The sequence below is a fragment of the Cavia porcellus genome, unplaced genomic scaffold, assembly GCF_034190915.1.
Source record: "Cavia porcellus strain 051 isolate PalLab524CR breed Dunkin Hartley unplaced genomic scaffold, mCavPor4.1 scaffold_28, whole genome shotgun sequence".
In the NCBI taxonomy this organism is placed as follows: domain Eukaryota; kingdom Metazoa; phylum Chordata; class Mammalia; order Rodentia; family Caviidae; genus Cavia; species Cavia porcellus.
In genome coordinates, this window is record NW_026947511.1 from 6770392 (window position 1) to 6796676 (window position 26285).

At 46.2% G+C, this 26285-nt stretch overlaps 1 protein-coding gene across 3 annotated transcripts in view; it reads right to left on the bottom strand.

The window, feature by feature from the left end:
* Itpkb (inositol-trisphosphate 3-kinase B) overlaps window positions 1-26285 on the bottom strand; it is an 89564-nt gene that overhangs the window by 60764 nt on the left and 2515 nt on the right. The window contains exons 2-3 of one of the 3 annotated variants that reach the window (XM_063239418.1): window positions 6371-6436; window positions 582-4926 (exon numbers count right to left, since the gene is read on the bottom strand). The exons of 1 other annotated variant lie outside the window; for it this stretch is intronic. In XM_063239418.1, the coding sequence (XP_063095488.1) occupies window positions 4885-4926; window positions 6371-6436 (108 nt within the window). In that variant the 3' untranslated portion in view covers window positions 582-4884. Of the gene's footprint in view, window positions 1-581; window positions 4927-6370; window positions 6437-26285 lie in introns of those variants that run through there. One more of the 3 variants, XM_063239416.1, reaches the window with a different exon arrangement.

The window sequence follows — 26285 nt, forward strand, 5'->3', positions numbered from 1 at the left end:
AGAAATGGCAGAGAAAATGCCAGAGGACAGAATGTGAGAAGAAAATGCATCAGGACTGTGCTGAGTAGGGCCTGTTCTCCCAAAAGACAGATCATCTTGATGGCTCATTTCATCACGGGAGGTAACAGAAAAAGTGTTCCCTCCAGATGGGCCGCCTAAACTCTACCTTGCGCCACCTTGTAACACTGGACTGTGTCTAAAAATCGGTGGTAAAAGTGGCTAACCTTGGGATGCTAAGGATCCAGCTTACATTTAATCTCATGCTTGTAATATAATCATCCAGCTCGGTGGGTCACATCTCCTGAAGGCTATTTGCCAGGCAGGTGGTGAGGCTTACTCTCTCCCCACCTAACTTCCTTACTATGGCCGGCCTTACTATGGTCTTCTAGGACCAGCGTCTCTGGGGAGGCTGAGGCAACACACCAGGACTGAGACATAGGTTTAAGCAAAGCCCTTCAAGGTCCCCACACAGGCAGCACCCTCACTGCAGCTTCTTTGGCCCCGCTGTAGTTTTTTTTTTTTTTTTTTCCACTTCTTACCCCAGCTCCTCCCACCCCAACCCGGAGAAGCAGTAGTTAGAATTTTGTATTCCTTTCGAGTTAGCTTTCTTCCTACAAGACCGTCCACCCTGATCCTACCGAGGAACTATCAGAGCTGGCGCAACTGCAGGAGGTGATTTATTTTCCTAACAGTAAAATATCTAAATCAAACATGCCCTGGGTTTCAGCAGCTCAAACACTGAGGTCTAACAAGGACCCGAAGGAAGACTCGCTGTGGCCTGCCAAGGCGAAGTGCGCGTCTGAGTGATTACGAGGTGGGCGTGCCGACGCGGTGACGGGCGCGCCGCCCGCAGCACCGCGGAGAAGCGCTCTCGGGGCTGCCAGCCACCGCCTCGCTCCTCACAGTCCTGCGGCCGAAGAACCCACGGACCGCGCGCTCGCCGACACCCACGCGGCCTCCGCCCACCGCTCGCCTGCCGCCCCGCCGCAGCCCGTGAGGGGGCGCCGCCTCCCAGAGTGCTCCGGGGCGCCGGTCACGTGACGGGGCGGGCCGCTAACCCCGGCTCTGGGGCAGGGCCTGTCCTGCCGGCGCCCTCCCGGTGGGAGGCCAAGCTCCAACTCTGGAACCCTCCGGGAGGGGCAGCGCCCCGGAACTGTGGGTGCTCGGGGAAACTCCCCGTTTGTAAAACGAGTATCACACTTTGGTGGGGCTTAGAACTGAGGGGGGCATTATAGGTCTTCTGGTGCTCAAATCTGAAGTCACTTCAGTGCGCCCCTCCCACTCTGGGACACACAAGGTTATTAATTTCTTAAATTTAATGTCGAACCCCACCGAGAGCTTGCAAAGGACTGGCTCTGCATTCCGTGTTGTTGGTCAGCAGCTTACATTTCCATAGAGTCCAGCTCTAGAACTGTTCTGATTCAAACTTTTCATAAAAATTCAGTCTTAAACTGAATTCCATTTGTTTGTATTATGAAACAAGAGACCAAGAAACAAGTACAAACAGTAATAGCATGAGCACGTCAGAATAATGTTTAGCATGTCATAAAATACCAATTACAAGTTATTAACTCTTACTACATTAGATCCCAATGTAATTATACAAGACCAAGAAAATGATAACAACTTATCTTTTAAAAACGTTATATAATCCAGGCTAGCTATAGCCTAGTCATAACTAGTCAGCGTTGTAAGAATTTCCTGTGTAAAATGATGAAGACCTACAGAGCTAGAGAAGAACCCTCTGACCTTTCTTCCGGGTCACTATGGGAAACAACTCAGCAGGCAACAATAAAAATAGTCTTTCTGGAAAGCAATATTTTCTCACTAGGGAGATGAGCAAAACGATGTGACAAAAGCAGTGACGATAAAAATGACAAGGAAGTGTTCACAGTGGCTTGACACAAAGCAGGGCCTCATCCTGGCACCTTAACAGTGAAGCTTCGCCCTGCGATATTCCCCACTGAACAGGTGTGAAAGTTCAGCACCCAAAACCTGCCACTTCATCCAGCTTCCACTCTGTTTAGAGCCTTCTGCTGCAATGACTTTTCTTACAAGTCATGGGCACCTTTGCAATGTGGAACAAACTCTTTATAAAACCTAAGATTTTGAAAGAATTACTGGCAAAAGGATGTGCTTTAAAAAAAATTGAGCATTGGCCAAAAGTACTAAATGTTCAGAGATGAATTTGAGGACAGGTTGCAGATAACAGCATTAATAACTATGGTGGAACCAGAATGGGCTACAAAGAGTTCAAGTCAGGAATCCTGAGGTTCCTCACCCTCAACGCCACTCTCAGGTAGCAAAATCATCCGAAAATTTCATAAAATACTAGGAGTCAATTCCTTTATCACTGATCCTACGTTTTCCAGGAATATTATGGTGGTCTGAGGGAGGGAAATGAGTCCAGAAACATGAAATTGTAGTTCAAAATTCTGATCCTCCAATCTGCCTGTCAACTCCCTGGGCCAAAGCCAACTATGAAAAACACCTGGTGCCCATACACACAGGCTCACAGCCCTTCCATATCTCCCACCAGGCTCATCTGTGACTGTTCCACCCATTCTGGGAGGCTGGGATGGTTTCCCCAGCTGAAGACTGTGGGCATCTTCCCTCCAACTATATCGGTTTGCCCTGGAATTTTCTCCTGACCTCTGAAGCTGAAATCATTCCTTAGGACTCCCGTCAGACAAGTATTTTGAGGAATTAAAAGTCCCTGGGAACTGAAGCAAAGCCTCTTAAGCAAGCAGGCCCACAGTGTCAGGAAAGTAGTCATGGACCAACTGAAAGGAAATCTTCTCTCATCTTCCAACACTCAGCCTTTCCCTGATCACATACACATCAACCCAATCAGACTTTCCTGTCTTGTTCTAAGGTGCTAAAGGGCTTTCGAGAGAAGGCTAAGGGTCAGGAGGCAGAGGCCAACAGCTTCTGGAGTTGCCAGGAACACCTGGGCAAATGATTTCACTTCCTACTAAAATATTTCAGTAATTTCAGAAGCAGTACAAAATTTATTAAAAAGTTGAAGGGAGGGGGCTGGGGATTTAGCTCAGCGGCATAAGCACCTGCCTTGCAAGCAGGCGGTCGTGAGTTCGATCCTTGGTACCGATAAAAAAAATGAAAAAAAAAAAAAAAAAGAAAAAAATGAAAAAAGTTGAAGGGAAAGAACATAGTGTTACAATGTTGAATTCAATCCTGAGAATTATCAAGTGATAACACATAAAATACCTGATAATGAAACCTTTTGGGGCGGACAGTGGTTCTTCCAACTCAAGTTCAAGAAACTCTTTTTAGCTACCCCATCCATAGTTTTCTTAACCGGAAACTTTCTAGAATGTGGGCTTTCTAAATTGAGATAGATGTCAGAGGTCAGTAAGTCTTTGGGCTCTAATTACATAGTCAGAGGACTGCAAGACAGACTTCTACTTGCAAATGGCCTGTGAGAAACATCATTCTCCCAGAAGAGGGGTCCAGCTTTCATTTTTCTAAAATGGTGCCAGACCCAAAATGAGTTTTTAAAAAGCCAATGACCTACACCAGCTCTTGGATTTTACACACAAGGCCCAAAAGATTCAACTAAGTGTTCCAGGGGACAAATGTATGTCACCTTCTGAAGCAAGTTGCAGCCTGGCGGGTTGTGGGGGGAGGGATGGGGACAACGATGCTACAGTAGTCCACAAGAGCCAGAAGTCCTTTTCTATTTCTGTGAAAGTCTCTGAGCATCATTCTGTCTGGATTTCTAGGGCTGGGTGTGCCATCACCCCTCCCTTCACCCTTCTGAAGTCTCTAGGGCATTGGGGTGGCTGGGCACCGCCAACAGTCAGCCACTGAACACTCAACCAAGTTATTTCTTAGGGGCCCAAAAAGAGTTTCCAAAAAGTCTAGTCTCCACACTGTGGACACAGTTCAGTGCTCCAAGAACCTATCCAAGGCTGGTCTGCAAATAAGGAGAAATCAGCAAAAACTACTGGGTCCTAATATCATATGGTCTCTAGGTATCAGACCAGACCAATTTTGAACTAGTTCACAAGGGGAAGACTAATTCAGAATGAGAACTTTCTTACAAATGAGGTACAATTTTCAGAGATTACTTTGGGATGGGAAAATGTCTGTAAATAACATAACTGACAGTTCGCTATATAAAAATGCTATTGATATGTGTTCGGTGATTCTCCCATACAGATCAACAGGCTGTTTACAAGTGAGTAATTAGAGGCCATCAACTCAAGGAAACTAATGTAGAATCCCTCTTGAAGAGAAAAAAAAATTAAAACCTCTTTAAGAGATAATTGGACAATTGCAAATTATAAATAAAAGCCAGTGGAAGTAGAGGAAGGGTTATAGTTACTTTGTGAGTGACTCTGCAACTGGTTGGGCCTTACCACAAAGTACTGCAGGAAGATGAAACATCAAACTGCATTCTCTCTTGGCTTTTGTCCCCTGACCTCTGAAGGGAATCATTTCCCAAGTAAGTGACTAAAGTGAGAGGAAAGAGGATCATATTTAGGAACATGTTCATTGCTATGTGTGGGAATTGACTGCTATCAAAAACATGAAAACTGCCAACAAAGCAACAGCAGGACAGAGTACACAACCTAAAGGTCTAAAGCTCTGACCCCAAAGTAGATGGCAGCTCATCACTAGGCACTCACTATGCCTCTTCACTCTATGGGGAATTCATAGCTTTTCTGAAACAGCTGCTGTGAGGATTAAATGAGATGACCCACAAAAGACATTTAGAACACTGCTTGACACAGAAGGACTTGACCAAAGTTCGCCGCAATTATGATTATATATTCAAGTGGCAAGCAGATAAAATTAGATGGTTTCTCAAAGACCAAAGAATACTTCGATGAGTTGTTACTCATTTTTCTCTGGTTCTCATTAGCTTCTTTCCCTGCAGTGGTGAAATTGCTGTGACAAACCCTAAAAGGGGAGAAATAACACATTTGAAGCCTTTTAGGACAAAGTGAATGGTGCAAGGGGCCTGATTTTCCTGCAGGACCTTCTCCAGAAGTAGACACAGACCAGCAGGAGCCATTTTCCCACCGTGGCATGCTTTAGACACTGACATTCTGGTCTGTGAGATACAGGAGATGTCTGCTGGGGACCTGGAGAGAAAGATGTCCTAGCCAAGGACACTGGGAAAAACCTCCATTTCCTCCAGGATACTGGGACCTGAGGCAGCCACCACTTGCTATGACAGGAGCTAAGTCAACATGCTCTGGGGCCAGAGCAGAGCAGTGCAGAGAACACTGGTCTCTGAGTAACTTTGCTGTGCTAAGATTTGGCCAAATTACTGGGTGCCGTTTCTCACTTGGGAGGCTGATACAGGAAAATCTTGAGTATGCAATCAGCCGGGGTTGCACAATGAGTTCAAGGCCAGCCTGGATTACATAGTAAAACCCTGCCTCAAAGAAGGAAAAGAAATTAGCTAGTGCTGGAGCTGCCTATCATGAGACTCCTTAATTCTGGTGCAATAATTTATTTTATCATTGGAGCCAGGAGAGTTGCAGTTTTCTGTTCCTTCCAGCAGACGGCATCCTGACAAGGTTGGGGTGGGGCATTAGCAAGATCTAAAGAAGGCCTAACAGTGCCCTCACCCCAAGCCTGGACTGGGATGCTGCCAGGATCTCTCCTTATCTCCTTCCCTGGCAGGCCCACCTGAAGCACACAAAGGATTGTTCCTAGGTCTGAGAATACTAGATGATTTGTCAGGCAGGCACTAAGCAGCAGAGCCCCACATGTGGTGCCTCTAGAAACTTCCCAGCCACCAGCTCTCCCATTTCTGGAGTCACCCATTTTACAAAAGTTGTGAGCAACTGCCTTCTAAGGTGGGTTTCCAGAGAAAGTACTCGATGCCTGGTTACACTTGGATTTCAGAAAAACAATGAATAACTTCGTAGCTCAGGTATGTTTTACATGTGATGTCTGGCCAGGTCCCAGGCCAAGGATAAAGACCCTTGCAGCACTCCCGGAGCAGAAATGGCCTGTCTTGTCCCTCACTGCCCAGGCTGGTCAAGCACCAGGTGGATGGCAAATGCAGGTCTCTAATGGCTCTAGAAATGTCTGATGTGCATTTTATAGTAACAGACAAGAAGTGGTCAATACTTAAAAAGTGTAAGGGTGGGGCAAGTGTTACTGTGCTTCTGAGAGGTTCGGAAAATATGTGGCAGGCTGGAGGAGTGGTGAGGTGGCTCCTAACATCCATCCTCCTTACTGCAGGAGCTTCTTAGAGAAGCAGAAGAGATGATGATTCCCTGACCCGACCCTGTCTATGCAGTATCTGTGGCTGTATGGTAGACCAAGAGTGAGAAGCAGCATGGGCAGGGCTCTCTTGCGTGCTGGCCGCTGTCTGTAGCTTACTTACCTTGTCTGCAGTCATGTTGTCCTCACAGCCTTTCTCCATCAGGCCATGTCTGACAGCGTGATTCCCCTGGGGCCAATAACAATGTTTAATTTGTGTGATGTAGTACAGTCTCCCAGCTCACAAACAATCCCTCAATAAAGCTCACAGGTAAGAGCACGACTTCATTTCCTGGAAGCCTGCATATGGTTCCTGTCTCATGTCCCTACAGTGTGCTTCCAAGGGCCACAGCACTAGCCTAGACCCAGGGACACAGTAAGTGCCTTTGTAACACACAGCTCCCAGGGACAACTAAACAGCCATGACATTTAGCCACTTCCCAGCAACAGATGAATTCATCTTCCCTGCCTCTGTCGCCTTTCTCCCCAATTCTCTGCCTCTAGAAGCTGCAGAGTAACTTCTAGCCTAACAGTATTGGGAAAAAAATATGAGGTGACGTGGCTAGTACCCATCATCTTCAGAAGAACAACAAGGAGAAAACAAACGGAGATGCTGATGTTCTCAGTGATCCTGTCTTATTACAGAACCTTTCCTTCTAGAAACAAATGGGGAAAACTATACTGAAGCTTCAGGTAAGAAGGAAGCAAGCAGGGCTGGCTACATAATGTGCAGGGCCCCGTGTAAAGAGTTCCTTTTTAGTACCTCTTATTAAACAAGCAGACGAATGTATCATGAAAGGCACCTCTAATGGTTTATTTCTCCCCTTCCAAGGGTCTCTTTCTCTGGTGCATTGTTTCCTCCTGGCTAGCTGGTGTCATGCTCCTCGGAGCACCATGACGCTATCTGGGTGAATGCAGACCCTCATGGGTCCCAGGGCTCAGTCCCTTTACTCTTGCCATTCAGAGGGTCTGTGGATTCTTCTCCCACCAGGAGCAGCAGTGAGCACTGACCCACCAGGTTATGGGTGGCACCCAAAGCCACTGCAGCCTCAGGACCCAAGTACCGTGGTATCCATGGCCCACTCTGTGGCCCTGCAGTGTAGATAGGGATGACCAACATGTCCTACTCTGGAAACCAGTGACATTAACTCTACACCTCCTGATGTGGCCAGGGATGTCAGCAGTTGCTAGGGTGGAGTTAAGAAAGTCAGGTGAGCTCTGAGCACAAGGGTTCATGCTTCATCTTCCCCAAGGACTTCACGTACAGATCACAAAAAAGAATTAGGAAAGATTTTTAGACAGCAACTACAGAGCCTTCAAGCCCAAATGGGAGGCCTTTGTGAGTTTAGGTCAAACTGGGCATGACTGCACACACCCATAATCCCAGCACTTTAGGAGGCTGAGGCAAGAGGATCACAAGTTTGAGCCCAGCTTGTGAAATTTAGCAACTTAGCAATAACCTGTCTCAATCAATCAATCAATCAATCAAGTAATCAAAAGAGTAATCAGTGAGAAGGCCCTGGGTTCAATCCCAGTACCATAAATAAATAAATACAGAAATAAATATTAGGTCAATACCCTGACCAAGCTTACAGGACATTTCTGGATTATCCTCTGCCTATTTCCCCCATCCCAGATTCTCTGATTCCAGTTTGATAAATCTTGAAATTTTGCAAAAGTAATCAATTCCTTGCAGTAGTGGCTAACTAGTTATAGGACATACCTCCAGCCCTAGAGGGTGTGTGCATGAGTGTTTGTGTACTTATGCTGGAAAAGAGAACAGCTCAAAGGCAAAGACAACAAGTGACCTGCAGAGTGCTGGACGGTCCTACATGATCAGATCTGTTGTACCCACTGCCATTCATGCCCAGGTTGTAAAAATGTCCATGGCACATTCAAATAAATGACCTTAATCAGAAGAAGCCTACCCACAGGACCTCATCACTTGTCATACATGCTGGATAGAATTCCCCAGGCGGGGCAGGGGTGTGGGGGATACTGCCCACCCCTGTCCTCTGAGGGCTTCACAGTAGGGTAGGCCATCTTGGTTCCAGTTTAGCCAGCGGGAAGCTCACGAGTGGGAAGTGAGGCATTTATTCTCCCGGACACTCCTTTTCTCCTCCCTCTTGTCAAGCCTCCCATCAGAGCTTCTGGGGTGGGCAGGGGTCCTCCCTCTACTGGGCCCTGAGCTCCTGGAGAGGGGCTTCAGGAAATCTCCAAGGTAGAGTACAGTAAGCCACAAGGGTGGAAACTTAGCAATAATGAGGTAATAGCTGTGATTTTATATTTAGCACCTGTGCCTACCGGAGACCTCAGCACTCAGGGTAAGACTGGGTTTTAATCACTTCCCATTGCAGCAAGGCTCACTTGGCAGCCACGCCTCCACCCCAGGCCCAGCAGCCAGACTCCCTTCCTGGGGAACAGCTCGCCTACACTGTGCAGTCCCCGATGTCTGGTTCCTTAGCGTTCCTGGTGCACTGTGGGTGCAGTCTCAATCCAAGAGTTAGTGAAGGGTAGGCAAATGTCTACAGTTACTCCCACTGGGTGGGCAACTGAAAAGGCAGGTAAGGAAGCAGAGGCTACACCATCCCTCCTAGCAGGCCTTCTGTACTCAAATTCTCAGAGGCTCCTCTCCTCAAACTGCACCGCTTCCCACTCAGCTGTATGCAGCATGCCCATTTCATAGCAAGAGAGCAAGGTGCTGAAGGGATGGTGGGGATGGTGGGCCCAGGGCAGGGAGCACTCCCTGGGAGGCTGAAGCTGGTGTCTGTCCTGCCCATCTCAGCCCAGGACCTATTTGCACAGGCCTCTCTGCTGGTTCTGGGGCCTGGCTCTCAGGCTCCACTCAGACTTGAGTGCTCTAGTCCTGTGAATCCTATTTCACCTACAGAAGAGCAATGCCTGCCCAGCTGCCCTGTGAGTGACAACAGAGTAGCACAGGCTGGCGTGTAAAAGTGTCAGGGAGGCAAAGTGTATCACCATGTACCCTGGAGGAGGGAAGAAACATGCAACCCAGTTGAGGCAGCTATCAGCAAACCACAAGACAGTCAGTAACGCTTGCCCCACTGCACACAGCTTGCATGGCAGCCCTCCACTGGGCACACACATAAACACACCTACCCCCCCCCCCAGACACACACTTCTTTATGCAACACACTTTCACATACAACAGACTCTGACAAGACAGCAGCGATAAGGAGGTGCTGGGCCCAGCTGGCTGTTTCAGGCTGTTCTCTCCTGACCGGCCTGGCCTCTCAGTTCTCAAGAGTGCCCACTTCTGTCTCTTTTCGAGTAGATGCCAATGTCACCTTCATCCCACTCCTCACACCGTAGAGAAAAGAAGATCAGAAACAGAATGGAAACCAGGTTTGGAGACAGGCTTCAGTGGGGAGGGAAGTGGCAGACGACTGTTATTTTTATTGCTGTTTTTCTCAATATCCCCTCTGTCAGGGGTGACAAGCACTGTGCCCTCCCCACAGGTTTCCGGTCTCATCCCATTTTAGATCCACTGCAGTCAGGCTCCCTATCTCCTCATCCCAGGGTCTGGGACAGAGTGGTAGACCAGAGGAGTGTCTCACGAGGCCACCCCAGTCTAGGGGGAATCTGTTTAGGTTTTCTAAGCTCATCTAGGTCCCTTCTGTTAGCACAGCTTCTAAGACAAAGCCCAACACATTTACAGTTCACACAGGACACTATTCTGCTGCTCTGCACTTGGCTGGGACTTGAAATTTGTCCTTTCTGCCACACTAGCAGCCAATGAATGCATCCCAGGTCTTCAAATAATTTGCCTCATTACAACGATACAGCACGCCTAGGCTGTGTTTACTTTTAGAACTCCCACTCCCACCCATGATGTCCTGACTCCAACTTGAGCCCATGCACTGGTCCCATCACAGAAGACTTCCTCTGACTTACTCAAGAGAATTCAAGTTTTCTGACAGTATGATTTTCTCTTTTCACTTGGCAATTTCTCACTGTGTTTGGCAAAAGGTGCTCTCAAAAGCCACATGAGGAGGCTCTGAGAGAAGACATCTCTTGGTAGACATGAATGGTATCCTTCCAAGTATCTCTAGTTCTCCTGGGCACATGCTTAGCCTCTGCTCTCCTTCCCCCACTGAATTAGCTGTTTTCATGTTTTTGTGCATGTGAGTCCTTCTATTCCAAATGTTCTTCCTGTTTCTATGTTTTAGGAATCACAGGAAGGTCAACGCCTTCAAATTTCAATTTAAACACCATCTCCAAGAATAGTTCTCTTCCATAACTTCAGGTAGTTCTGACATCAGGCCACTGCTTCCAGCAGGAATCTGAACTTAACACGAAAAACACATGTATTACGCACGTTTATCTGGGAAAATAGGATAGAGTAGTGGTTACAGGGCAAGCTCTAAAACAGTGGCTTTCAACGAGGGATAATTAAGCAAGATTGTTTTTAAAAAATAGAATCTTGCTGCATTGCCTCTACTGCCTCCAACTTCCTGTGTTCCAACAATCCTTCTGCCTCAGCCTCCTGAGTTGCTTAGATGACAGGTAACTACCACGGCACCCAATGATGGAGAACTTTTTTGGTTTTCACAAATGGACGAGGTGCTGTTAGATAAGAATGTTGCTACACATTCTCCAGTGCACAGAAGAGCCTCCCACTGCACAACATTGCCCTGCCCCAGTATTGATGTACCTTGGCTGAGAGACTGTGGCATGGCGAGAGTGTTTGAGGTCACATCCTAACTTCTGTATTACTGTGACTCTGGGCATGTCACATAACCTTGAGCAATGCCTGCCACACAACAAATGTGAAAGAGATGTTAGGTACTGTAATTGCCTCCTCCACTAAAGTACAAATTCCTATAAGGTGGGGATTAAGATTTACTTACATGTGTACCCCTGCCTGCCAGAACACAATAAGAAGGTGGCCTACATGAATCAAGAGTGCTTTCACCCTTTTCTGAAAGTTAGCAAGTTGCAAACAGTGGATAAAATCCTCTGCCAGACCTCAAGACAAAGCCTGAGTGTTCTACTTAGCAAAATCTGCACTGTTTCAGTATATTTATTACTTCTAGTTCATTGTAAAGTACAAACCCAAGTACAGAGACTCTCGGTCAGCCAGAATAGTTAAGAAACCAGAAGTGAAGCACAACCATTTGCAAATTCATGGCACATAAAGTTTATAACAATGATGCTATCCGGAGAAGCAACTTGAATCAGCATGAACTGCTTCTCCTCACTGATGGCCATAATGCAGCTCATGGATTTAAACTCAATCTGAGCACAAACATCAAATTTTAATTTGCATCAGGAATGTAACAAGAGTTTGTTGTGTTCTTAAAAAATCTATTGAGCAACTTCAAATCAGCATCTCAAATAAGCTCCTCAAAATGTACTGAACCAGAAAAATATTCTAAACCAACTCGTCATTTAATTTAATTATACCTCTGGTCTTAAGCCTAAAAACCTGACCCCTTGCCAAGATGTGTCGGACAGTATTGATGGTCTCTGAGGACTGTGTGGAAAATCTGTGGTCATTTATCTCCATGAGACTATTTCCACTCCTCAGACTCAGGGGATACATGTAAAATTCCTTCACTCATTTTCCAAAATCCATTAAGTCCACACAGCAAACAATCCTTCCTTTGTGATAGACTGTTTACACAAATTTGCCAAAGGAGATTTTTCAAATATTATACTCTATAATAGCAAGGAACAAATAACATACCTTTTGGTCTCTCATGACTCACTGGAATCAGGACAAGGATGCTAGCTTTATTTTACACACTATGAAGCCCCACCCTCATCATGGGCAGAAAAACAAACATGCATACATTGTCAAGCACACAGTGCCTCCCTGCTGCCGCACAAGCAGACCCTGCAAGCTCATGCCTGGGATGGGAACACTGGCCAGCCAGAGGCCCAAAGATGGATTAAAAGAGCACCAGCGCTATAGTCACCAGCTGCTGCTGTAGCAGTTCTAAATTACACACACTGCGTCTGAAACCTAAAGTAAAAAGAGAAAGCATGTTCAGAGCCTTCAACACAACCACAAGGCAAAACTGCACCCAAGAGGCAGCCAGGCTGGAGATTCCCAGGGAGGTGCCCAGCGCAATGGAGTCTGGTCTCCCTGGAGTGGCACCTGTTCCTCAGAACGGAGCTGAAGTCTGAGAAGCTTGCTGGTGAGGAAACAAGGCAGCCGGGGTGGCTGGGAGTGCACGCTTTGGAGCCACCTGCCCTTCCTGGCAGTGTTTTCTTTCAGAGTGTCCAGAGGGAATTATAGCAGTGAGGGGACACTCTTCTTTGGTTCCTTTGTTTTTATTTCCAGGCTCAGTGACCCACTGGCAACTTCCCTTGGTCAGCCTGGGCAGGATCATGCGGAGAATGAGGTGACAGAGTGAGGGGCTCAGGCCTTCATCCTGGTTCCCTGCACCCCACAGCTTCTGCCACAGTGCCCACCCAGGAGGTGGAGGGTACTGAGGGCTGGGGAGCACTCTGGAATTCACCAGGTACCCTCAATGAAGTCCAAGGACACAGACCTCACACTGGAGGCCCATGGCTTTGGATACCCTGTGCATTTCCACATTGGTTCCAAAACATTTTTGTTGTCATTTGTCTTTTTAAATCCAGATCATTTAATGAAAAGTCTTATGGTTTCTGTCACCATGTGCCCCACTCTAAAGCCTCATGCGACATGAAATGGATTATGGACACGCTACTCCTGGCTTGGTATGGGGGTGGGATATGGTCTGAAGAGGTGGGACACTGGAAGCCTGACCTGGATGGGTGTATTTCCTACCTGGCTCCTACCTGTGTGCTCTGCTTCCTTGCTACCATGAGGTAAGCAGCTATTCCTCATCCCAAGGTTGTGCCAATGCTAGACTGGACTGTGAGCCAAACAAAACTCTCTGCCTTTTAATTGTGGCTCTCAGGAATTTTGTCCTACTGATGAGAAATGTGGCTAAGACAGAAGAAGACAGCAAACAAGTGTATCAAAGCTTTTATCCTCAGTAGTCCCTGGGGAAAAACAAAACACCACTGAGAGCCTGGGTGTGTGGCTCAGTGGGAGAGTGCTTACCTGGCACTGTTTGCATGTGAAATGGTACAGCTATTCTGGAAGAATTGGCAGTTCTTTAAAAAGATTCAAGGGCCAAGAGTTTAGCTCAGTGGCATAAGCACCTGCCCAGCAAACATGACATTGTGAGTTTGATCTGCGGTACCAAAAAAAAAAAAAAAAAAAAGCAAAGCAAAAAAACCCCAACACAATAACCAGGCACAAGGGCACAAGTCTAAAATCCCAAAACTCTGGGAGGCTAAGGCAGGGGACTGCAAATTCAAATCCAGCCTGGGCAACTCAGTGATGTTGCTAGACCTTCTCTTAGATGAATGGGTGGATGGATGGATGGATGGAAAGGCACGCAGACAGGCTGGGGATATAACTCGGTGTAAAGATCCTGGGTTCAATCCATGTTATTGCAAAAACAAAAACAAAATAGTAAACATGCAACCTACTATATGATCCAACAACTGTACTTGCATTTATCACAGTCATGCATACAGTCTCAGGATAACCCACACAGTAACACTTTATTTGAAGCAGCTAAACAGTAGAAGTGACTCAGGTGTCCTGTCTTGACAGTGAGTGATACTTGAATCATTATCTACCAGCCAGGAATGGCAGGGGCCTGCATGGTGTCGTTTCTCCCATGACTGACTCCCCACAGCTGGTCACTGTTCAATGGCCTCTACCACGCTCATGTGGGAGCCACCACTCTGCTGGTGACTGTGCCCACAGGAGCTGGGGGTCACTGGAGTTTGTACTCTTCATCCTAGCTTCTTCTCCTGTGGATAAGGAGCCCCAAGACAATCAGCTGTGGAACGTTGGGCTTCCTGCCTGCTGACCCCTCTGAAATGAACCTTCTCCCTCCCATGACCACGTCCTAATTTAAGTAAGGGTTGTAAGGCAAGTCATCTACCATGACTGCATCTCTCTTCCAATTTAGGTACTCATGTTACAAGTTTTTATCTCTTAACATTTAAAAGGGTCAGTGCCCTTGTGTCTGGACCACGCTGCTTCATAATAACCTAGGTTTTGTCCAGTTTAACAGTGTCCAATGAGTTCCATACAACAAAGATGTCTGCAGGCCTGGTACAGAGTTTAGAACTGTATAGAGATCTAGCTGGCCATGCACAGACTTGTGCTCTGCCTGGTGAAACCCAATCCTGAGACAGATGCCTGTCAGCCCCCACTGCAGGCAGGCAGCAGCAGCCAGGAGCTGTAACTCTTTCTCGTCCTCATGGGTTAGGAGTAACCCTCTTTCCCTTCCTACCAGCCTAGGGACTAGGAGGCAGCACCAGAAGTTCACTTGGGCACAGTTTCATCCATTGAGTCCATGTTGTAAAACAAAGGTGCATTCATTTAAAAGGAAAAGAATCCTCTCTTAGTTCCACCTCTGCAAACAGTAAATTGATCTTTAGCTAGTCTCAAAGGCTACTCCAGGGCAGCTATGTGAACACTCTCCTACCCCTAAAGCTGTATTTCTAAAGTAACATCCAATGCTCATGCTCGCTACCTTCCAGTCCCTAAAATGAATGCAGAGCTAGTTCACTCTGCACAAAGCTCTGCCCCTCCTTTACTCTCCAGTGGCAGCAGAGGGGAAAGGAGGTACAGACCCTTTGGAGACATCAGTGGTGTTAGATCCCAGCTGTGGGTTTAGGTTTGAGTTCATCTGTCTGATAACCAGTTTCCTTGCTACTAAAGAAAGAAAATAATGTACACCTTGAAAAAGTCAAATGAAGCAATTAATGCAACCTGCCCGGCACAGAACAGATGCTTCCTGAACTGTGATTTTTATCATTGTGTATCCTGAAGCTGCTCAGCATTTTTAACACTGGCACAAGCTCACACTGGACTTATAAAAACTGTAACCCCCAATGAGTTTCATGAGAAACCTGTGCATGGTATCTCAGGCCAATGGTGACAGGCCACACCATGGAGACCAGGCTAGAACACCAAAGAAAGAGTGCTGAGAAGGGCCTCAGCATTTGCTGGATTTTGCAGGTGCTAGACACCAGACCTAGGGCCTCTTGCGTAGTAGGCAAGAATGCTATCAATGAGCTACACTCCTGGTGCAGACCTGCAGGACTCTAGGCAGCTTCCCTGTGTTAAGTGGCGATCTGCAGGAAGCTAGAGGCAGCTCTCAGGAGACAGCAGGCTGGTTTCAAGGTACAGAGCAACACAAGTCAACACTGCAGGCACTGTCCCATATGGCTTTTCCCTGAGACTAAAACTAATTACTGTCCTGTGTACATTTCCAGGTTGGGGCAATATGGGAGCTACTGTGCAGGGCCCTCACAATCACCCTGCCCCCAAGATCTGGGGACTTAAGCTAATGCTCTCTTCCCTCTGTCTCTGAGTGATGTTGAGATGCCAGTCTCTGGTGTCTTTCCAGGCAGGGACATGGTCCCCAAACAGCATGCTCCATGCCTGTAGGCTCTGCTCAAGGAGATGCCCATCAGGCCTTTAAGAAGCTCCCTGAGTGGACCACCAGTGGCAGGAAAGACATGAATCCTAAGAATTAACACCACGGGCTGTCATCTTACAGCCACAAGAAAAGGAGCTTCCACACCACACATCTAAGCACATCAGAGATGATACCTGCATTTGGTAGGCAGCATTTGGCCCAGGACTGCTTAGAACTTGTCACCACACATGCTGGCTCCTGCTGTGCCCACCTGTGACTTGACTGTGAGTCAGCATGCTTGGGGTGCCTGAGTGTGGCCCATTCACCTGACCAGGGCTCATTCTGTTCCACCGGAGGACAGTGCTAAAGTGCAGCTTGGCACCTGGAGAGCGGTGGACAGGCCAGCTGGCTTGCCGCAAGCACAGGCGGGGTGTAAAGAAGGCTTTGGAGACCCCAGAACTGCCTGGGCTTGAGTCTCTTGAGGGCCCACGGGTGGGGGCCTCTTGCGTCTACAGTACAATAGGACATCTCTAATCTCAAGGGGCTTGTCATGATGGACACCAGATGTGGCACCAGGAAGAGCTGAAGCCACATGAAGAGAGGAAAACGAGGGAAGGGAGAGAAAGAAAAGAGTAGCCAACACTCTCAAATGCTGGCCTCCAGTGCCTGGATGGCCTTAGCCACTTTCTGCCTTCTCCACAAGGGAAGGGGAGGGAAGAGGGCTGGTCCCCAGGGCTGGTAACCTGACACTCCTGTCAGCAGCTGAATCCAGGGGATTGTTTTTGAAACCTCAAATTCTGAGCACTAGTAACAAAGTGAGGCCTCTCCTGCAAGCTGAGCTCCTTGTAAAAAGAAATCCTGATGCCTGCTTGTGTCATCAGCCTGCACAGCTCTTCCATATAGTATTGGGAGGACTGACCATGACTCAGACATGGGTCAAGGTGAGTTACAGGTCATAAGTGCTCTTCACAAGGGAGAGAGAAGAGGGGCTCCCTCTATTCCCAGGCTTGGTTTGTGCTCAGAACTCTACTGCATCTTCAGAGCAGGATGGGAGAGAACTACTATCTTCACACTGCACCACAGTGTGAGAGGTAAGAGAACTGGGACCGACAAAAGTTAAGACTGCAAAAGAGCTGAGATGCTGCAAGGGTCTGCATACAGGCCTGGCTGGTTTAAGCTGAATCCTCTCCTGCAGACCCTCTTGTCTGTCTGTGTGGCAGAGCAAGCCTACTCCAGCAGACACCTCAACACTCCTTCAACATCAGAGCTCTGGGGGCTGGGGATTTAGCTCAGCGGCATAAGCGCCTGCCTTCCAAGCAGGCAGTCCTGAGTTTGATCCCTGGTACCGAAAAAGACAAAAAACAAACCAACAAAAAAACACATCAGAGCTCTGGGACTCCGCTATTTTTTGAAGGGAACACATAATATATAGTATTTCACTGTTCTCACTAACACTGGAAATACTCTCTTGGGTATCCACCTTCACTTTCCAATTAAATGCGAATGGCACAGGTTGCAGGTCTAGCATTAAAGGCTGAGGAACGACAATGCCCAGCTGTCTGAAGCCCACAAGGTTGCCATTTATTGAGCACTTCCTATGTCCAGGCACTCCCCATTTTACTTCATTGAGGGTTTGAAACATTAAGGCAGGTATTGTTAGTCCCATCTCACAGATGATAAAGCCAAGGGACAGAAGAGTAAGACATTTTTCTAAGGTTACCATGAGGTGACAATTTAGCTGAACCCCAAGACTGCCCTGTCTCCAAACCCAGGCTCTCTGCTACCTGCACCCTATCTTCCTCAGAGATCCCAAAAATTACAGCTCAGTAACACTTACTGAATAAGTCTCTTCTAGGTCTCCAGATGGAATCCTTCTCCTCCATCCTCTGGGATGGAGGTGTGGGCAGCCTGAGGCCCCATTCTCTCCTTATAGGAGCAGGGTCACTGCCCAAGCAAGACATCTTTTGTTAGCTGTGGGAACCAATGTACTGAGGTGAAGGGGGCCCACTTTTATTCCAGCTTCCTGGGGCTTTCTGTGGATCCATAGGATCTCTATGCTCCTCCACTTTTAACAGAGGAATCAAGCTCAAGGCCTTCACCCTAGACACCTGCCCTGATGGCTGTCACCCAAATTCAGCTCCTCCACTCCCTGCTCCACATCACACTGCAAAGTGTTCTACATTTCATGTAGAACCAATTGTTCTACACCAATTGTTTACTCATTAACTCATATTTAATGACTGTGCTTTTTCATTGGCCACAGAGCTTGTTCTTCAGTTTTGCCAATCAAAAGCATGTCTGCTAGAATCAGCTGTATCTCGGAGGATTCCTAAGGATAGGGATCTCAGTGAAGAGGCTTGCCTCTCTGCACAGGTCTATGTGCAGGCAGGACCATCCTGCAATGCCTGCCATCTGGGTGCCCAGCAGAAGGAAGACCCAGCTTCTTTGAGAAAAGTGACAAAGTTCCCAGATCTAGCCAGACTGGGCCATACAGAAAAGGCTTCCAGAATGGATCTGTTGAATGTAATACCTGCTTTCAAAACTCAAGACTTCACTGGATCCTTCTTTCACTTTCCAGGACACTGAAGTGAAAAAAAAAAAAAACAAAAAACAACAAAACAAAACAAAACAAAACAGTAAAAGGTACTGGAAAAATCAATACTACCATTAAGTATGCTCAAAATCTAAAAAGAGTGCAAGCTGTTCTCAATTATTGTGGAACTGACAGGCTTACTACTGGGAGCATTAGACCCGACTTGCGGCCTTGCTCGCCTGCTGCCACCGTCCCTCAGGTCCCTCCACGGAGGAGTGGCAGCCATGGTTGGAGAGGTACATGGCCCCTCCACGCCACCCAGGACGCTACACAGGCAACAGCCTCCACCCCAGCCAAGAGGAACCAGGGTGATATTTGGTATCTACTCACCCGTTCCCTACCCCACTCCTATGTCCACTTCAGAAAACGGCTCTGTTTTTGACAGAGACCTTCACAATTTCTCTTTAAGCAACACAGAGTACAACTACATCACTCCAAAGAAGTGCTTGCTTTACTCCTTCTTCTTCTTGGAAAACTTTGAAAGGAATCCACCCTCTTCCAAAATGCCTCTCAGTACACTGTCTCATTTGGGATTTAGACCACATCAAGAGGGAAGACTACCAACAACTCCAAAGCTCTAAAAGGCCAGGTGGGGTCAGAAAGCCCCCAGTTTTTCCAGCACACTGCATTCCTAAGGTGGGACCAGAAGGCCCCACACAGAGTTAGCAACTGCCACTAATCAATGCTTTATGCTTCAATGATTATGATGAATGAGAAATCTGAAAAAAAAAAAAAAAGGGAAGAAAAGGTTTCAGTGGCCTCATCTAGACTAATATTTTCAATTGTAACACATTCAAAATATCCCCCACACTAGCATAAATTGTATCTGTAAGAATTTTTTTAGTAGTTTCTCAAACTCAAACCTCCCAGCTATAACACACAACAGCCAAGTTTCCTCACCCGTGGCACAGCAATTTGGGTCTCAGGATTATTTGTCCCTAACAAAATCTCCTGCCATTTCTTAAACTACTGGCAGGCAGCTGAATTTTCCACTTGACATTGTTAAGAGATTAAACTGTTTATCTCATTGTCATATGCAGGCCTTTTCAGTTTCCTGCTAATAGATTCAGGTTAGATAAGGATTACAGAAGTGATACTCCCAAACTCCTCCCCATACTAGCCAGTGTCCTTTCTCCATAAAGGTTGTGAGTCTTATTTTATGAGCTCTACTGTTTAGATGCTAGCTTAAAAACAGAAAGTATTACATATGCATGCATAAGCAGGAGATTAGACAAACATCAGCTCTCACATAACTGGAGAAGAAGCACTTACCAGGAGATCCTGCCCAATTATACACTCTACCACCTAGTCATCAATTGCCATAGAGAAGAGGAAAACAAATTGAGCTGAGCCTGGAAAGAATGTCAGTGGAACTGGAAAAACAGTTGCTGGGAACTGCCTGGGGGTGCTGTAATTGCCCAGGTCACACTGGCTAGCAGCACATGGAGGCTGAGCTGGGTGGACAGTCAGTCACCAGGGAACCCAATCCTGCTCTCCTGCAGCAGCTGAACATTCCCCACAGTGCATAAAAATATTAAGCTCTGGTAATATAAAATGTAATATAGCCTCTTCTTGGAAAAGAATACAATCAGTTTATTCACTCGGATTCAATATATGGGAGTAGAGAGAGCCTGACTCCAGAGACCCTTTCAAGAGTGCTAATGAAAAAACTATTATGCTTAACGTCCTCAAAGCCAAGAGTGAAAGCACCTTGCTCATGTCCTCTGGCCATGAACTTTATAAAGCCAGCACCTGGACCACCCTTTCCATGGAGGTCTTGGCCTACACTGGGCCCTTACTCTGCATCATTAATTCATATCACTGTCTCTGGATTAGGTGAACCCTGATCCTGGTCACCATGTTAACGGAAATAATCTCAATGGTTTTGTCTGTAATGCTGTATCATTCATTTTCCCTTTCCATTCAGAATCTTAACACAAAAGTAAAATGGGAGACTAATAGGATAACAATGAGCTTCACAAGGGAAGCTCTTCCTCAGCTGAAAATTAAACCCCTGGTCCTGGGCTGGGTGGGCCATTTTTTGACTTACTCAGAGCTAAGAAAATAAAACTACGCCCCCAAGACAATAAATCATATATAAGAATGAGCTGCAAACTCATTCTGCTTCCTTTCCTGCAGTTTCTACCTTTTGGTTGCTAATAAAACGTTTTTTTGATGGTAGGGATCGAACTCATAGCACCATGCATGATAGGTAAGCACTCTACCAACTGAGCTATACTTAACAAAATTTAACAGCAGGTCTGAAATAAGAGAAGTAAACATTTCAGGAAATGAAAAAGAAAATGTATTGGCTTGTGACTGGAAGAGATACTTTTGTTGAATGGGTTTCCATTACATGATACCAAGTCAATAAAATGTCCAACTAAAGCCAAACAAGAGATTGGATTTCTAACAGTGAATTCTTAATGGAATTGTTAAGAAACATGTCAGACGAGTTAGTCCAAAGCTGGCATGTTGGTGCACATGAGTCACTCCTATCATACACAGGCCCCACCTGCATGTAGGAAGCACCAAGTCGTCTGCCCCAAGAATGCTGCAGGAATGCACTGTGCTTGACCGCGGCCCTGGAGATCCACATTTAGCAGGCTCTGCACTGACTAAGTGCTCTGCCCATCCCTGGGAGTCTAAGCCTTAAAGGTCACCCCCAAGCCCACAAGTGAACAAAAAGAAACTACAGTAGGAAACAGGTGTCAGGAACACCAGCCTTCTGCTAGACGGTAAGTGAAATTATGCTCTAGGAAACTTTCATGGTTCCACAAAGGACTTTGAGAAATGCATTTCACGCTAGCCTCTTTTGATGAGGCAAAGACATTTTTAGGATTGTCTTGGGATGAAAGTGGAACTAAAATAAAAGTCCTACAGTGACTACAGAACTTTCCTCCCAAGGGGCCCAGCGAATTTTCCAGATAGGGATGGCCTCACCATGACAGGACTCAGGGTCTTCCCAACTTTACGTGTACCAGCATTTATGGGGGCCTCTACCATATGTGAGATGCTATGCTGGGAACTTTTATAAACTTATGTCCCAAAACTCTCACCATCTCTTGAGGCCACCCATATTCACATCATTTTCCCAACCATTTGCAGGCCATGTGTAGACTGACCCAGGTCTCCTAACTTAAGTGTCCTCCCTCTGTGGCAGCAAGACCATGGGATAAGCAACAAACCTGCACTCGCTAGAATTGTTCCTTCGTTTATCTTTCAGATGGTCCAACATTTCTTTTTGGGTAGATAACATGAGGTATTTCCTCCCACTTGGTAATTTACGTGCTCCTTTAGAATATATTCTGAAAGCATGTTTTAAACTCAAGGGTTCAAAGGTAGTAAGAAGAGCAAAAACATGGGTCCTGCACAGTGTTAAACACTTTCTACCCAGCTTTCATCATCTGTAAAATGTGAATAGAGGAGAAGACAAGTTCCGAACTTCTCAGAGCTACACAATGTTCAATCTGGAAGCTCCAGAAGTTTGTGTATGTTTTAATGGCAAGTACAGAGACCTAGCTTCCGCCTGAGAGCATAGGTGCCTATAATGTCTTTTGGCCAAGAAGACAAGTTGTAGCTCTAAGAATTTCCTCCTGGAGATGCTGCTTGGGCCTCTGTCTGCCTGGGGAAGCTGGGATAAAGGAAGGGGTCCCAGGAGGGAGGAAGTAAGGTATCTAGGAGTACCGTGGTGAGACTCGAAGCTGGTGGCAGAACTGTGCCAAGTGGGGCCTGACTGCAGGCTCATGATGCCATGCAGGCTGCTTGTCCACAGTCAAAAGGACTGGACCCACAGGTCTGAGAGGATCGCTGGGTGTCTCTCCTCCGTGTCGTGGAGTCTACCTGTGGCACAATCACTACTTGGTTCAGTAAGTTAATATTACAGTATAGGGCTACAGACACGAGGGAAAACTGATTATACAAAATCTCAAACAGATAGTTGGCAGTCTAAAGGGCTTTTTATCTTACCCAAGAATTCACATTTGGGCTTGGTGTGATTTGTTAGCAATGAGTTCTGATTCATGAAAAATGTATCATTCACAATGTCATGAAAAAAAAAATCACTGCAAGGGACACTTGTCCTGGAATTAGGAGCGCACTATTCATCATCAGCTCTGATGCCAGGCTGTCTTCGCCCATTTCAACCCACAGAGCCCTTCACACTAAGAGTGTAACCATAATGCAGTTTAAAAGAACACCTGTATTAATTGAGAATCATTTGCCGATTATCTGAAATCCACAAATTTTATTCTACCAAGACAAAAATTTCCCATTAAATTCTTTAAACTTCTAACCTCTGGGTAGCTAAGCTGAAACCTAATAAAATAAAATAAGCCTAAACAATGTTATCGGTACTTCTAGGGGTATAAATAAACTACAGAGAACTAATCTAATCTGCAACTTCACTGAGCAGGTATGTGGCAACACAGCCCTGAGAGTGACTCAGCCAGCAACACAGCACTTACAAACACAAGTTCTAAGGATGGCTTTGGAAGACATGAAATGCATTTTTCAAAAGCAGCACCTGACAGATTTAGTGTGTTTTCTTGTGAAAGCTAAAGGCTCGGTAGTCTTAAGCTATTTTTCTGCAAACCTTAAACATCTGCATGGAAAATAATGTTGAGAATCAACCTCTTCTTTTCTCATTTATTGAAATGCATTTTAAGCACACTGAATGCTTTTACCTTTCTAAGATAATATGCTGAAATATTTTGATTCCTCACAGGCAAAGCCTGTTTCCAAACTTTACACATCGAAATGGCCCAAAGACTCCCTTTTTGTAAAGAAAATTAGTAATCTCAGGTTAATATTCTGGCATCCTACCAGTATAATCTCTAAGAGTAGCCTGATTGTTAACAAAAACCTTAGGCATTGTGCTGATGATTTGCTCTGATAGGACATTTTCAGTATGAGATTACAAAGAACTACTTTTCTGGTAAAGGAAAGGCAGACAAGCAGATGAATCAACGGGCTCAAGTGAAAGCACAAAATTAAAGGAGCACACCTCGGCCTCAGGGTCAAGGTCCACCCCAAGGACACTTGGCCACACTTCCAGACACCCTGACGTGCATCTCAAACACACCAGGTTTTTAATCAACTCTCTAGAATTAAGATGAGGTGGACTCCATGAGCTCACCCTCCTGCTTCACACATATTGTAGAAGGAGAAACTGAGTCAGGCAGGCAGCGCTTAGGAGCACAAGTATGTCCTGGGGCCTTACTGCCTTCTGGTCTTGATTTCTCCATCTCTAACACCTAGAGCCTCCCTTGCATGACTAGAGTACGTATAGATCTGAAAGTTGCTGAGACCTTTCCAGGAGAATCCTTCCCACACACCTAAGGAGAAGACCACCCCAACTTCATAAAGAGCACTGTGACCTCACAATCTGGGCCTTCGACATTCTTGTCCAGCAAAGAGTTTTCCACTTAAAACTATTTACCACAAGACGTATTTTAAAAGTGCCCTTAAAACTTAGTTTAGTTTACCCCAAAATAACACTTTTACACACTTATCAAAACCATAAACAACTATGTGCAACCGCTTAAATTTTTTTGCCATTGCATATGTTAGTTTTTTCACTAAAAAAATCAAATTAACAAACTAGTCAATATCAAATTTTTTAAAAATCCAAGGAAACAAATTCCAATGACCTGTAAAAAGCAATAAGCACCAAAAAAGCTGAGTTTTGTGGTATTATACTTTTTATGTAAAGAACCCCCCACACACATAAGTAGGCCAAGGCTTCCTATTGTTTAGTGTCTATACATAAACCACAATTGCAGAGCAAATCAATAAAATCTAGTTTTTCTTTGGTTTTTTTGAAACAAGGTTTCACCATACAGTGCAGGCCAGCCTTGGACTCATGGTGCCCTTGAACTTGCAGTGATCCTCCTGCCTCAGTCTCCCAAGTGCTGGGACTGTACTACTCTACTTGGCCTTAAATCTATTTTTTAAAGTAAAATGCATGCGTATTTTAATATAGTATTTTTCACTGCTGTCTCAATGGCCTAGAGACTCTGGAATGGAATGGTGTAAGAAAATAAATAACTGATAATTAATTTTAGCTTCTGAAAAAAGAGAGCTCCACCTTGCTCTGGGCAGGTCAATTCTGTTTAGATTGCAGAGAGCAGTACACGTGAATGAGTCTGTGTGTAAGCCATTCTAGACTAGGTGTGTAATACAATTACTTCCAAGCAAATTCCAAACATCTGTACCTAGCTAGTACCTCCCCACATGGGGGTTCCTCAGGAGGTAGAATCCTATACCAAGAGAGGTGCCTGTGAGTGGGGGCAGCATTAGCACATTCTCCCAGTCGGTCAGCACAGGTCTGAGGCCAGGACTCAGTGTATCATGAGAATGCTGAACCTGCCATCTGGAACCCAGGTATGTGAGCATGTGTGAGACTGAATGTGAACATGAGTAGGCATGTTTAACGTAGGGTGTCAGCACTGTGGGGTGAGGAGAGGCACGCCTGAGCACGCAGGACTGAGTGGGAGCAAAGTGTTTGTATCCAGCTGCTGTCGGGGCAGCAGTGTAGACAGAAGAGGCTGTGTCCAGAGAACTTGGCCAGGGATGAGAGCAGCTCTGGGAGACCAGGTTTAGGTTTCTGTGTCACACACCACAAGCTCAGCCAACACACCCAGCAGATGAAGACGATGTAGGTAGGGCTTCCTGTAGACAAAACAGCTCAGGTACCCAAGTGATTGTGACCCAGGAAGCACACGTTTTGGTATCACAGGTAAGGCCCCTGCTCAAAATCTGCACGTGAAGAAAATGTTGCTTATCATGCAACTGTTCAACCAAAGCCCAAAAGTCCCCTAGGATAATTTCCAGCTGGTCACCGACCCTCCCCCAGTGCACCCACATGTGCATGCATGTACACACACACACACACACACACACACACACACTCCCCCCCATCAGTTTTAGGGGATTTTTCCTCCAGACTATTCTGTGGGTGTCTAAACACTGTTTAAAAGTGAGATGACAACAAGCCACCCTCATTTCTACCTCTGGGCCTTTAGCTAGCTTGCAAGCATCCCCTTATGCCTCTAGTTTCTTGGTTGACATCTCTTTGGCAATGTGTCACCTGCCATTATTTATCTCCTCCTTAAGTCATCTCCAGACAAGACCTCTTTTCAAACCTCAGGACATACAAACTGTTTTGATAACCAGCCAGTTAAGAGCTGCTAATCCACCACAAGAAAAGGCAAATGGAAACTTGGACAGCAAGTTAGAATGACTACATGTGCCAGCCAGGCTTCAGGGTTCAAAAGCCAGAGGGGGGAGTGGGCAGAGAAGTGCCTCCTGCTTCTGGGGCCTCTAACAGTAAGGCAGGAGAGCAGGAAATGTTCCCAAACCTTCAGACAGCATTACCCACCTGCCCAGATCACTGCACCCTCCAGGTGCCCCGGGTCCCCCCTACAGGTTGTATGTCCATGCCTGATAGCAGGTGTGAGGCTCCAGGGCTTGGTTCTGGCCACAAAATGCCAGGCTTACTGGGCCTAGATTTTGCATGCACATTTGCCTCCAGATCATCAGCAGAAAGCAGAGTATCAGGAAAAGAAATTCAAAACTTTAGACTGTGATTTCTGAAGCAGGAGTTAGGCAGAAACCCCTTGGTGTGTGATGCTGGGTGGAAATACAAAGCACTCCATTGTGAAGAAGGTATAGCTTGGCAACTCTACCAGCATGCAGCCTCTTCCCAAGGTAGCACTGCAACCCCTCCCACACAGAGCTGGGAAACTCCCAGGCTCTCTGGAAAAGCTAAGAGAAAGGCCAGATCTTCTTAGAAGTGCTCCTCGCTCCAACCCTTACATCTTCTGAAAGACATTCTGATCCTAGAGTGAAAACAGCCTATGACTGAGATTAACCATGTAACAGAAATAAAGTCCTGTCCCCTGCTGTAGCCAGAACAAGATGTCAGTGTGATGACCCCAAACAGAAGTGCATGAAAATCCATCTGAAATAGACCTATCCCAATTACTACCTCTTAACCA